At 45.7% G+C, this 14,962-nt stretch overlaps 1 protein-coding gene across 2 annotated transcripts in view; it reads left to right on the top strand.

The window, feature by feature from the left end:
- Positions 1-14,962, top strand: part of LOC119375088 (hepatocyte nuclear factor 4-gamma) — a 134,283-nt gene that overhangs the window by 85,803 nt on the left and 33,518 nt on the right. For both annotated transcript variants that reach the window (XM_037645306.2, XM_037645286.2), the window contains exon 2: positions 1,437-1,700. In XM_037645306.2, the coding sequence (XP_037501234.1) occupies positions 1,437-1,700 (264 nt within the window). The remainder of the gene's footprint in view (positions 1-1,436; positions 1,701-14,962) is intronic.

The raw sequence follows: 14,962 nt of genomic DNA, 5'->3' as shown, positions 1-14,962 counted from the left end.
CTTCACGCACAAGTGAGGCTAGTCGTGACGGTTTCATGTACCGAAAAATACAAAATGGTAGCGCGCGAGCACGTGATGAGAAGCTCATACAGTGTCGTGACGTCAGGGTACAGAAGGAACCGAAACTAGCTTTTGAAAATGTGCTGTAAATAATTTTTCAGGGCGCACTCCCGCTTACCAGCACATTTTACAGGCTCTTGGAGGCTTGGCCTTTCATTTGACGCAAAAAAAAGAAAAAAAAACGAAAAAACGGCAATGAAAAATTTTCATGTCGGTACCCCTTTAGGTCAAAATTTTGGTCTTCACTGGCTCTGCTTACGTTACCCTGCAAACAGGTATTCTAGAGCTATCAAAATAGCAAATTTTCGCACTATCAAAATAGAAAATGGAAGGCAAGGTTACTAAATACCGGTCTTTGGAATAACGGCGGCAAGACGTCGGTGCCAATGACGAAAGACAATATGAATAGAAAATTAAATCGATCATTAGAAAATACGATCTCTACATCAACAATGGAGCAGAACTGCATACGCGCTGCTTCAACCAGCGGGGTTGTCGCCTCCTCCTCTACGCACATAAGGAAGGAGTGCCTACTCTTCCAGTTGGCTGACGCAACACGCTCTCATCGACTGCACACGACGCAATAGGACTGATAGGACTCCGCACTACCGTCTGCGTGTTCTGCTCGGCGCTGTCCGAGCAGCCCGTTAAACGCTGATAAGGGTGTATAAATAACAACGAGCTGGATCCGCCGGCCAACTACGCGCGCTCGCTAAGTGCTTGTGTTGCGAGAGCGGGGAACAACACTGTGCCATAATCTGCGCAAATATCGAATGGACTAACGAAGTTGGCTGTCTCGAAATCGCGCCCCATGCTAATGAACAGATCTGTGCCTGCTCGGCGATTGGAGCGCTTCTGTCATTAAACCCATTGTTCACGTGTGCGGGTGCTTTGTTAATCGAGGGAGGCCATCGTTCCTTATACGAATACTTATACCGCGAGCAGTTTCGTCACGACGACTTTTTTTTTTTTTGCAAACTCTTAAGCGGACGTTAATTTGCGAGTGATTTTTCGCGGTATTAGTAAACCATGCGCGGGACTTTTTTTCTCTCTCTTCTGATACAGCTCTTTGCCTTCTGAACGTCTGCTGCTATCGCTTTAAAGCGTTCTCTTCTATGCAGCACTGTGCTGTGCCACAGTGAGGTTGTAATACTGCGTAAGACTGCCACAGAAAGGTTGCCCACATTTAATAGTGCGCAGCAGTTTACAGTCATAATATTTGCTCGTTTAAAATGAATAAACTGGCAGCTTATCGGCTCTCGGTTTTCAATGTGGCGAGGATCGACAGGCAACGATATGCACCCCATTTTAGCCGTTAGCAAAACAGAGTGGCTAATGTTGTCTTAATTCCTTCCTTCTCTCCCCCGCTTCTACAGACTCGGAGCTGGCGTACAGCGGTCAGCAAGGCGGGACGCCCGCGCTGAGTCAGTTCTGTGCCATTTGTGGTGACCGGGCGACCGGAAAACACTACGGTGCCGCCAGCTGTGATGGCTGCAAGGGCTTTTTTCGGCGGAGCGTCCGCAAGAACCATCTGTACTCGTGCAGTTTCAACCGGAGCTGCGTTGTGGACAAGGACAAAAGAAACCGGTGTCGCTACTGCCGCCTCAAAAAGTGTTTTCGCGCCGGGATGAAGAAAGAAGGTACGTATCGGGAGACAAAGGAATCCCTTGCGCGCACCGCGTGTGTGCGGAGAGGAGCTCTTTTCTCTCGCGGCCCACCTGATAGCGCTTCGGAAGCTGCAGTCGCGCGCGATCGGTTTTCAGCGTTGTTGCAGCTACAACGTGTCTGCAGCCGAGACGCACATGGAAAGCCCAAGGGAAGCTTCCCACGCTGGGCCGTATTGCGGTGAGCGCGGTGGCGTGTTTAACGCTTGCTTGACGACATCACCGACGTCGGTTTGTGGTGGGAGACTATCTCGCGCAGCACGGGCCGTTTGTAAGCGCAGCGCGGGAGCCTCTTTTTAATGGAGTAACGTAGCAGGAGGATTGTGGCATTATTAAAGGACGAAGAAGCTGACGGCAACTCAAGGAGACGGGCGATCGTCTATCAAGAAACAAGCTGCGAACAAGGAAGGAAAGAAAGGACATCAAATTCATTAACGACATCAGCGGCCATATTCGCGAAATGCTCTTATGCGAGGAAAGTTCGCAAAAGCAAAACAGTTCAAATAAAAATGCTACGCGGGCTTCCGGTTCAATGGAGCGTAAATTAATGCTAGCCAAAGTGCGGCTTGGTCAGAGTGCGTCCTTATGGCTACAGGGAAAGCGTATCGGCGACTTTAAAGAACTCGCGTTGAATGGATATCGCGGTCATTCATATAATAACGGTGTCATGAGGAGTGGACAGCAACACCGTGGCACTGAACAACAAGAAGCAACAGCGAGCATAGTATTAGTGAAAGCGGTCGACCAATCATAGAAAAAAAAAGAAGACTTTACGAACAAGTACGTTTATGATTTCGGTCCTATAGATCAGCTCGACGTTACCCGTTCACCACACTTTATTTGCTCTGTGGCATCGGGCCCACTCTTGAAGCGAACAATTCCTATTCGTAAGATTTTTTTGTATGGCAGCTAGGGTCGTTAGCATAGGGCGCTATTGCGTAACTAGCGTTGATGGTTCTTCCGTGCCCGCTTTACTGCGCATTGGCGTTGATTCCTTCATCAAGCGCAGATGGAGCGATTCGAAACGCAAGCCAAGCACTGGCATGTTTCGTTCATCAGTCACGCATTTTCGTAGGCGAAAAGGAAGGTTGGGGTCGTTGGGAGGTATATATACGCGCATATACGGACACATGCACGAACATACATAAAGGGGTCTCGGACCCACTCCCTCCCCACTGAAAACGTATTTCTGGCTATACCCCTGCAGCATTAGTGGAACCACTTATCGTGCAAGTTACGCGCACATTGAGCATAAAATAAATATCAAAATTTCGGCTATTTGTTGAAGCTCTGACGATGCTGAGGTGCAAAGAGCAAAACCAGCCCTCAACCTCGTCGGTATTTTAGAATTCACCTTCGCACAGCTTTTGTAGTCGCAGTTAATTGTACAGCTGGATATGTTCTGCACTGCACTCAACACCATGAATATAGTGGTGTTGAGTGCGGAATATAGGTCACTAAGTAAAAAAAATCCGGCAGATCCCACGCACTGTGGGAATTGATCCAAACCGAAGCAGTCAGCGAGGAGCTGCATAAGCCGTATATAGTGTGCCAGACAAATCAAGGCATTCATGTCATGGCATGTCGTTAACTACCGCATGTTTGTTTGCATGCATGCATATACAATTTGGTATATACCATGCTAATGAAACGTATATTCTGGTATATGCAATGCAAGACCTGTCATTTATGTTCTTCATACACTCACGTCATGTCACAGCAATTTTCGCATATATCAAGTTAAGGAAACGGCCGCGTGCGCAGCAAGACAGTGTCATGTAAATCATGCTGTACATGACAGGCATGCCATGATTTTGATGTTACCACCAGTCATTTATGTTCATCTTACAGTCATGTCACGCCGTACAGATTTTGATATATATCAAATTAGCGAAACGACCGCGAGCGCACCATGAGCGTGGCATGTAAATTATGCCGTGCATAACATGCATGCCATGATTTTCATATTACCACCTGTAATTTTGTTCGTCATACAGTCATATCACGCAATACCAATTTTGGTATGTATCAAATTAACGAAACGGCCCCGAGAGCACCAAGACCGTAGCATGTAAATCACGCTGTACATGACACACATATCATGATTTTCATGTTACGGCCTGCGAGCTTTGTTCGGCATGCTTTCATGTTAAGACCATACCAACTTTGATACATATAATGTTAACGAAATGGTCGCGAGAGTACCAAGACCGTGGCATGTAAATCCTGCCGTTCATGACATGCATATCACGATTTCCATGTTACGACTTGCCATTTATGTTCGTCATAAACTCCTGTCACGCCTTACCAATTTTGGTAAACATCCAGTTAACCGCATTTAAAATGTTTGCTTTCTACCTCTTGAGTAGCTTGTAAGAATCCATAAAGGCTCCACTTAGTATGTGTATTGCGCACTTTTTTTACGCGATCATATTAGACAATACAAGCGCGGATCCATGGGGATGTTCAGATGTTCGACCCCGCTCCCCGCCTCCACACACACTTTCTTTAAAATTTGTGTGCTGATATAAATATGTTTTTCCTGCTTGCCGTAGCATATGCCTGTTTGGCACCTGTCGAACCTATGTCAGCGCGTGCTTGGTACTACGAAATGTATCTACATTTTAGCGAGGATATCCGCTACGACCACTGGGGCGGCCACCTCCCGTTGAAACGCTTCATGTTTAAAAAATTGAAGGCGGCCCTAATGCTTTACTTAGGTGCCTAGTAGTGGCACTCGATCCTCGGTGTTCCGGGTGTATTCCTTGGGTCAACTTTAAAAGAAGGCAGTCAGCGCAGTGGGTTAACTTTGTGTTTCGTCGCACTGCCGAAGTGGATCCCAGAGGCCGTGCAGAAAAATGCGCAACGATCCCAGCTGCTCACAAGAAGAGCGTCGGCTCTTTCAATAAACCCATTCCATGAATTTTCGTTCATTATGCTGACAGTTTATTGGCCCAGATGTTCAGTAAACTTATGCTCCGATTTCATATCAATCCAACGATTTCGTGCCACTTAAGAAAGCAAACTTGCCGTTAGAATGGTCACTGGGACGGGAATATTATTATTATTATTATTATTATTATTATTATTTTTTTTTTCTTCTTTTTTTAAATTTTTTTTTAGTACTCGAAAGAATTCATGCATTCATCAATCATCATCGCCGTCATCAATCACCATCTAAACTTTTACCCCGTCTATTGAAGAGACAGAGAGAGAGAGAGAGAAAAAAAAGAACAAATCCGCGCCTACAGCACACTTTTTCTAATGTAGGCGTAGCATGCATTGGTAAATAATGAGGTATGAAACTCACGTTTGTGAAATTAGGGCCCCCGTATTCAGAAAGACCTCTGGTGCCGGAATTGTTCGGCAGGGAAAATTTCAGCCAATTTTTATGCCATGCATTAAGAAAGGCGGCCCTACCGATGGCAAGACACGCAAACGAAAAAAAAATTTCGGAATTCGGCTCCTGAAGCACGCACACATAAGTCGTGCCCAGCGTTTGGTGACTGCGGCTATTATTTAGTTGTGTGCACGGTCTTGTTGTGCCGGACGGGGCTCGAAGGGTGGCGCCAGGCTACCGCCACTGTGCGAGCAGAGTTGGCCGGTGGCCGGAGCTGGGATGTGACACCGAAGTGGTGTCATATTACAGCTGTGTGTGATTCTTGTGCACGACCCCTGTGGTGAGCGCGGGTGTGCGACTGTGTGCGGGTCTCGGGACTGAGTGACTGAATAACTTTATTTGGTCCCAAGGAGGCAATGGCCCCCTAGGTGGTCCCGGGAGAAGCCAGAAGAGGGACGGGTGTGCAAGTGGAGAGACGCCGTATTCCTGTCTTCACCAGTTCTATTTACATTTAGTTAAATTAATGATGTTTTGTTAAAGTAACCGTTGTTTCGCCAGTCTTTCCCTCCAGTCTATAATCTTCGTGGCCCTAACAGTTGTAATATAAGCTTCGAAGATGAATTGGTGGTTTTTGCGCTTGAAGGTTAGTGCGTGACATGCAGATGTTTGAACACTATACATTATTCGTTTCAAGAAGCAACAACAACAACCTTCACGACAAGAAAAACGAGCTGACGAAAGCAAAACTGCAAAATGTGAAAATTGTGGAAACTCGAGGAAAAGTGTTATACCTTACGAAAGATATTTCACGTTGGCTATGAAAAGGCAAGATATTTTAAATGTGTTAATTGAGCTATGAACCACAAGAGGCACAACCTCCGAAGAGCGCACAATGATCCGAATCCACAAAACCTTATTACGACACCCGTAACAGTACGGGTTGTGAAATCAACTGAATGAGGGTTGACAAGGAGCCTCGTCGCTCGGTGGGACCATGAGTATTATTCGGGCTTCTTGGATAAAGTCATCCTTTTGTTTTCATTTAGTGCTGGATCAATCCTAGCGACTATTCGTTAGATATAAAAGTTTATGGCGTTGCCTTGGTGACGGAGACAAAGTTTTGTTCGTTTTAAATATACCTACTTCACAAATATCTCGACATACGTGTGTGCTGATAACTCGTGATACGTCACAGAAAAACCCGGTTCAATCGTTTTACATAGAAAGCCCGAGAGATACAGGGAGGGCGATATAGAAACTTTCTCAGAAACAATTAGCGTCATCGGTGCATGCATTCAATTTATCAAGCCCTCTCGCACGGACGAGTTGACCGGTGAAATTGAGTTAGTCGTTTGATAGCAATAATAATTCCTGCGAGTGCTCTGCTTTATAGTATCACTTATTATTTTATTTTCTGGCAACGGGAGCAGGCAGGCAGGACTAGAGCACTTCACGGGCCGGATTTTACGGCCCGGGCCCGGCCCGGGCCCGCTTTATGAAGCCCGAGCCCAGCCCGGGCCCGTGGTTCCAAGCGCAGGCTCGGCCCGGGCCCGGGCGAACATGACCGAACTCAGCCTGAGCCCGGCCCGGGCCCGTCGTTCCAAGCCCGGGCCTGGCCCGGGCACGGGCGTACATGATCGAACCCAGCACGAGCCCGGCCCGGGCCAGTCGTTCCAAGCCCGGGCCCGGCCCGGGCCCGGGCGTTCATTACTAAACTTATCCAGGGCGCACGTGTTCATGACCAGGCCCGGCCCGGGCCTGCTAGAGGATATTAGTTGTTGATGATCATTATTAATGATGCCTTGCACTTTGTAGTGGGCGAACGGACGGAAAAGCCAGTGTGTACATGCATCGAAATGTTGCTTTGCCCGCGGTGGTAGCTCAGCGGTTAAGCTGTTTCGCTGTTAAGTCCTAGGACACGGGTGCGATTCCCGCGGCCACGGCGGCCGCAATTTGATGGGGGCGAAATGCAAGAACACACGTCTATATACTTATCTTTAGGTGCGCGTTAGAGAACTCAAGGTGGTCGAAATTAATCCGGTGCCACTACGGCGTGCTTCGTAATCATATCGTGGTTTTGGCAAGTAATACCAAGGGATATAAATGAAGGTTACCGTATGTGTCAACCTCAAGACCGAACTCTTTATTCCTCCCATGGGAACAACCTTGATCTGGCCCATTGTTAGTGCTGTTAATATATATATATATATATATATATATATATATATATATATATATATATATATATATATATATATATATATATATATATATGCAATATTAATGAGAACTAACAGACAATAATGCCAAGGAAAGTATAGGGGATGTTTTTAGTAGTTGGTAGAGCATCGGACGCGTTATTCGAAGGTCGCAGGTTCGGTCCCTGCCCGCGGCAAGCTATCTTTTCGTCCACTTTTCTTTCTTCACAATTACCTTACATTTATTACTAAAAGCATCCCCTATACTTTCCTTGGCATTATTGTCTGTTAGTTCTCATTAATATTGTGTATAGCAAAGTAAACGAGCCCTTGAAATTAACACTTCTTTCCTTCATTCATAGCGAGGGTCTCGTTCTGGCAGACTTGATGCTTTCAGGTGGTATGCGAGGGATTATTGGTCAGCTGCAGGCTCGTAATAAGTTCACGTGCTACGTGACGCCAACAAGGCAGAAAAAGAGTGTTCCACACTCGCCGTCATGGCTACTGGCGGCGCTGACTGACGCTCCCACGTTTAAATTCACACATATACCCTATAAAGTGGACGGGGGGGGATGGCCGCCGCGGTAGCTCAGTTGGTAGAGCATCGGACGCGTTATTCGAAGGTCGCAGGTTCGGTCCCTGCCCGCGGCAAGCTATCTTTTCGTCCACTTTTCTTTCTTCACAATTACCTTACATGTATTACTAAAAACATCCCCTTACTTTCCTTGGCATTATTGTCTGTTAGTTCTCATTAATATTGTGTATCACAAAGTAAACGAGCCCTTGAAATTAACACTTATTTCCTTTATATATATATATATATATATATATATATATATATATATATATATATGCAGATGAATTCATGAGCATACAGCATAAAATAAACGCACCAGTATACATATTATATATACCGGTGAAAAAAATAGCACTTCAACTGTTTTTCTACTTTTATTGCTAAGCTTTACTAAGAGCCAGCTCTTTGCACGTGTCACTGCAGCTTGGCACAATATACCTTAGACCATGCAATGCATAACGTTCGCGTGTGCCCGAAGGCCCGACTTACGCCTTTTAATGAGCGGACTCGGGCCGGGCCCGGCCCGCAGCCTCAAGTCCGGCCCAGGACCGCGGCTTCAAGCCCGGGCCCAGCCCGGGCCCGGCTCGAGCCCGCACTTTCAAGCCCGAGCCCAGCCCGGGCCCGCCGGAAAACGCTTCGGACGACCCGGTCCGGGCTTTCGGGTCGGCCCGGGCCCGTGCAGTGCTCTAGGCAGGACTGCGAGATAACACACGCTCCTCTGCAGTAGTGATAGCAGTAAGGAAGTCCTTAGTTAAGATGGAAGGCAGGACTTGGGCGTGTGGCTCGTCTTGCGCCTTCTGTCGCAAGGGCTTGAGACATCTTCCTTATTGCATCTGAGGCTCAACCAATATATATATATATATATATATATAATCTTCGCTGACTCGCGAGTGCTAACGTTCAAGAACATAATGTCACACTAATGAATGTGTGACAGTAGTTGACATATCAGTGAAGGCGGCCAGCCAGATGAAAAGCTTAGTGAATATCACCCTAGGGTTTTCTTTGTTAATTTCAGCTTTTTTTTTGTTCGCGCAAATTGTATTCTGCATACGGGATAGCACCTTTTCAGCAGAAGTGCTTAGAGGTGGCAATTACTTGTACCAGAACACTAGGCGCGAAGTATCGCATGTCACAAGTCACAAGTAGTAAATTAAAAATTTTCTATCACACAGTACAGTTGGAATTAAAGTTATTTGAATAAACAGCGACAACAAGAGAAAAAGGGAAAGGGGGAGGGGGAAACAGCTGGTATACGGCAGTGTATTGGGCTTTCCCGCTATTTAGTCAATATATTCGGTTTTCGTGTCCGTGGCGGCTCACCGACACCACTAGCACTTGAGTGATTCCACTTAGCCCTATGTTCTACTTTTCAGGCACGCCTGCTCGTGAAAACTAAAAATTAAAATAAGGCGTTTATATGGCCTTGCCATTGCCGGTATGTCTGTGGAATGCTCCTGAATAGCTGAAGAAGTATCTAAGGAAGAAAGGAAAGTCGTTTCAGCACCTAACTAAAGTCTGGCGTGCCCTTTTCTCGGGGCACCTTGTGGGGTTACTTATCGACTGTTCGATAGCCACGCGACGTCCGGTAGAGCCCACTGTTGTCTGCATCGACTGCTTGCTTCTTTTCTCCTTTCCTTTTGCTACAAGTACACACTGCACTAACTGTGCCCTGACACGACATGCACAGCGCGGGGTATGCAATGTGGGTAGCGTTGTCGTTCCCACGTTGGATGGCTTTGCGGACTTAAATGGGTCTCGAAACACTTTTCGAACACATGAAGAAAACGTTGCTGATCTGTAAACAAGGCTCCTGTGAACATGCGATCCGAACATTATTGCATTGCACGCAAGGGAAAATTCACGATCTCGTGTCAGGGAGAGAGACAGAGAGGATTAAACTTTATTTCCTTGACCAGGCTGTTTACGACGAAGGTGGGAGTCAACCTCAGTCCAAGTGGCTGTGAGCTTGAGCTGAGCTGATAGCCTAGCCCTGTTCACCAGGTGTAGCTGGCCCTCGCGATTTTCCCAAATGAGCAGGCAGGCGTTGTGCCCCTTTAGGTGGCAGTTGTCAGCCTGTTCCCTCCCTATTTCCTCTGTGTCTTCGTGTTTTCTATGCATTCAAACCAAATAAATAAATAATGTCAGCTGTGCCTCCCACTGGTCCTCTGTTGGTAAATGGACAGAAGCCAAAAATCACTTGCTTTCTCCTTGGCAATGCCGCCATCAGCTACGTAGCAAATGGCTGTGGTGGCACGCACTTTGTCGTCGGAAGATCGTGACTATTCTGTAGTTGAGAGAAATAGTCGGACAGGGAATGTCGCTAAAGCGAATGTTTCGACAAGGGGGCCTGTCTTCGTTTTTTGTATTCTGCGATAACTGACAAATGCAGAATGCCAGAGAGGATCATATCCCCTCCTTTCCTACCACAAAGAAAGTGTGATACGCTTGCCTTGCGTCCCCCCGTCATTAAAAAAAATAATTGTTCGCAATCGGCTAGAGGAGGAGATCAGCCCTACTGATCTGCTCGCAAGCTCTGGAGGCCGAAAAACACTAGTGTTTGGTGAAGAAAGCGAAACACACACGCACACGCACACGCACATGCACACGCACGCACACACACACACACACACACACACACACACACACACACACACACACACACACACACACACACACACACACACACACACACACACACACACACACGCACACACACACACGCACACACACACACACACACACACACACACACACACACACACACACACACACACACACACACACACACACACACACACACACACACACACACACACACGTTACAGTGAAATTCAGAGCTGTACTCACAGGAACTGAATGCTTGTATAAGCGCCTTAGTAGCCCACGGCAACTAACTCTTTTACCTAGAGCTAAATTTATTCATGCGTGGGCCAGTTACTTCGTGCCAGTGATCGAGTGACTGTCGTAGTGCACTGGTTTAATTATTTCGCATAAACAAGTTAATAAGCCAATTAGTAACGTTCTGTGATGTGGCGAATGTAGTTGTGGTTAATTTCACAAGTGCTGTTATTTTTGTATGCCTTATGATGCGATAGCTTTAGAGATATCAATCTTGGATCTAGGCTTTTACCTGGGTTCGCAATGCGGACAACCGCCCGGAGACATGTAGAAAGCTATAGTAATAAGACTGAAACTTGGGCTAGTTGGTCGTACTTCATAATGAAACGGCAGCGCAACCACACACGGACCGAAGAAAGAAGGAACAAAGAAAGAAGGAACACGGAACAGAGCGCTAACTCACAACTGAATGTGTGTGTGGTTGCGCTGCCGTTTTATTATAAAGAAAGCTATAGATGTGGTCCGCATGGACATGCATATTGGAGTGATTCTATATACCATAAGAAGTCGTCACTTAGTTGTGTGTGCTATAGCTAAAGCGATATCTTTAATTGTAGTAGCAATACATCTATTGCACACTGATGTATCATGTTTAACAACGGCAACAGAAACAACAAATTAATACTCTTCGCGCTGTTGCATTTCGGTTGATTTAAAGTGACGCTGCAGGCCCAATATAATAAGTGGGGTTTTACGTCCAAAAACTACGATATGATTATGAGCGACGCCGTAGTGCAAGGCTTCGGAAATTTCTACTGCGTGGGGTTCTTTAACGTGAACCTAAATCTAGGTACACGGGCCTCAAGCATTTCGCCTCCATCGAAATGCGGTCGCCGCGGCCGGAATTATATCCCGCAACCTTCGGGTCAGGAGTCGAACACCGTAACCACTAGATCAACGTGACGCTGTAGGCTTGCAGGTTGCAGTAGTTATTCCAGAGAGCTGGACCATGAATTCACAGGACCATGAAATTGGAGAACGCATGCGGATGGCATATTCATCGAATCATCGAATCACAGAATTTTGGAACCTTATCACACATCTGCCGTTCGAAAGAAAGAAAGGAAAATTCTAAGGGCTCGTTTTTCTTTGCTGGACACAACATTAATTAGAACTAACAGACAAGAAAGCCAAGGAAAGTATAGGGGATGTTATTTGTAGCAATTATGATGTAAATGTGAAGAAAGTAAAGTGGACGCTCATTGATTCATTTTCGCTCATTTGGGGGAAACATGAGGACCTGTAGAGTTCTTTTACGTTGAGTTTATATTCTTACCTCGATCATTACCTTGACATCATTATCTGTTGTTTCATATGGCTGTGTCAAAAAAAAAAAAATAGGGGGGGGGAGCCTCTCGCTCCCTTCCCCTTCTCCTTACTCTTCTGAGTGACACAGATATCATAACAGCAGTTTCTTCTTGAACTTCTAGTGGTACAGGTTGTTAAGAACAGGAAATGTACCTTATCGGTGAGCTGTATAAAAAGACAACCCCGCTAATCTTCTCATGAGCTGGCAGGTTTCGACGCTGAATGATTGAACAGGCAGAAAAAACGTGAAGGATCCGTTCGAAACCGCATCCACTTTTTACTCTGATTGTGCTGAGTATTGAGTTACCTCCTTTTTCTATTTTACTCTGCCATTGTTGTTCTTGCAATGCCGCAGTGTTGGCAAGCAGCCCACTTCGTCATACATCAGCGTCCGCTCGCCCGGAAGGGCGGAAACGCTTTACGATGACATACGCTGTCGTGCCATACGTGAATGATATTCAACGGATTGTTACTTTTTACGCGCCAGCCTTTATTTTGCTGACGAATAAGCCAGACGCTAGAGCTGAAGGAGCTGCTGTCCCCGTTCCCTATTTACAAAGGTACGCCCTTGCGTTCGTTCACAAGCTGCACTATTAGCTGTGGCCCAAGTGTACAGTCCAAATATTTGCCGCTATCGATACGCGATATTTCTTTTTTCGTTGTTTTTCTTAAACTTTCTGGTTCTTTAAAAGCAGAGAGAAGCAGAGGTGTGTCCCCCTACAGAATTCCCGCAGCGGAAGCTTCTGCTTTCAACGTGAAAACTGCAACTAGCGTTCTCATTGCGATAAGCACCCTGTTTGCGCCGTAGGTGTTCCTTTCATGTTAGATATCTTTTTGAATGAATTGTAGGGGCTGCATACACAGTGCGCTAATCTCCTATTCTTCTTAGTTTTGTTGTACTGTGTGGCAGTACGTTCGGTAAAACTGCTGCTTGGGCGAGTTGGTTCATGATTGAGATAGGTATACCAGCGCAGAAAGGCGAAACACTTAAGAAGGACGCACACACACAGCGCTGAACTCACAACTGATTTATTACTTCGAACGCAAGGCCTTCTTCAAGGCACGCATCGAAGCAACAGACAGATAACGTAATGAAAAGAAGCGATGAAAAACCACGTGGCAACTGCTTGCCGAAAAAGACAAATCAACCAAATTTAACTGCGCAGTCGAAAATTATTAAACAACAAAGTACACCCCCGATATATGAAAGAAGTGAAGAGGATAATTGGTAATTATGGATGGTGTGTGTTCCTTCTTAAGTGTTTCGTCTTTTTGCGCTGGTAAATCTATCTTTGTACGTTTGTATCACAGCTGTGTAACCGAATACTTTTTTTTCGTATTCTTGTAATTGATGCATTCCATTTTTACTTGGTAGGGGTCTGTGTAATTTAATTACATTTCACTCTAAAGAATCGCATGTAACCAGTCACCTTATTTGCAAGACAAGTGGTAACGAGTGATGCAGAATTTGTATTTCGCGCGAACTACATACAGTGGCATGCACGCATTCGTGGAGTACATAATCTATATAAACACCCTTCGCTGGAAATTGGATATTGACCGCTGTATAGTTTCCGATATTTGGGCCTGTATCGTGAGCGGTCCTGAAGCCTTCCAGTCACTCGTATTCTTATTTTGCAGTTATTAAAATTCATTTTCAGAAGAAGATGGCAATCTCGTGCACCTCAGCCGCACGATTTAGGAATTTTGCTCCTTTTAGCTTCGTCACAGGCATGGCTTATGTCTACGCTATACTATATATGCAAAATCGAGTAATTATGGATTGTATTTCAACAGTAGCACATATTTCCATTACCCAGTACCATCCGGTGTCCACACACAAAATCGATGGAGCGCTTGAAATTTTCATGCGGCACTCACACTGCTTTCATCACTAGCTAAGCTCTCTTACAGCGCGAGGAACATGTATCGCATGTTGCAATATTGCGGCTGTTGACTGTGCATTACTTACAGAATAGGCTTCACGCCCGCTACTCCGACCATCAAATGCCTTGCGGCACCTCAGACATGCAGTCCGCAAATATCAATGTTCCATAGCGCTCCAAGACAGGCTGACTCACCGCAAGTTGCCATGAAGAAAGTCACTTTACTTATGCCAGCCATACTTTGATTGCAGGAACGTAGTATGTACAGATGGTTAGGTTACTGCAAGCAGCACTTACTCCGCACTCGTCATCCCCTCAGAATAATAGTTTATCAGGTTCAACATTTCTTTGGGGGGGGGGGGGGGGGCATCGTATGTTCGACGGGACCGCAACTTGCGGTTCTCAGACAACGCATATATTCATCACTAGACACCTAACGAATGAGTTACGTTTTCTTTTTTTTTTTTTTTTTGCTCTAAGGCCGGCAACACAAAAATACGCAATAATCCCTACATCCCGGTACCTACGAAAACTAGTTTCCTAAGTGGCAGAAGTTTGACGCAGTGCAGTTCAAAGTGGGCACACCATGATTTCTTAGTTCTTGCCATGCCATTAGAATTTAAATTACAGACAGCTATGAGACAGGAATTTGAATTAAAGGAATGTGAATCAAAGAGAGCTACGAAGGCGTTCTACGAAGGCTGGATTCATTAGGGCAATTACAAGACGCCCTTTGAAGCTATTGGTGAAAATATATTTAGTAAAAATATTCGGTCCACTTATTCTATTGGTGATTACCTTGCAAATTTTGTTGCCTACTCTTGCAATAATGCTTGGTGCGCAAGAATTCTTAATTTTCTTCTCGGATACTACGTATTTCATTACCTTAAACGTTCGTCGAGGAAACACGCGGCGTATGCTGTACTCGGCTGCTGTTGTTCGCGAAATAGCATGCTTTATTTACCTTTATGACAGCTTCACTATTTTGGAGTCAAAATCAGATTTCTGGGATCAAAATTACCGCACTG

Source organism: Rhipicephalus sanguineus, chromosome 1 (assembly GCF_013339695.2).
Source record: "Rhipicephalus sanguineus isolate Rsan-2018 chromosome 1, BIME_Rsan_1.4, whole genome shotgun sequence".
In the NCBI taxonomy this organism is placed as follows: Eukaryota; Metazoa; Arthropoda; class Arachnida; order Ixodida; family Ixodidae; genus Rhipicephalus; species Rhipicephalus sanguineus.
Note: the sequence above shows the minus strand (reverse complement) of the source record. Positions and strands in the feature narration are given on the sequence as shown.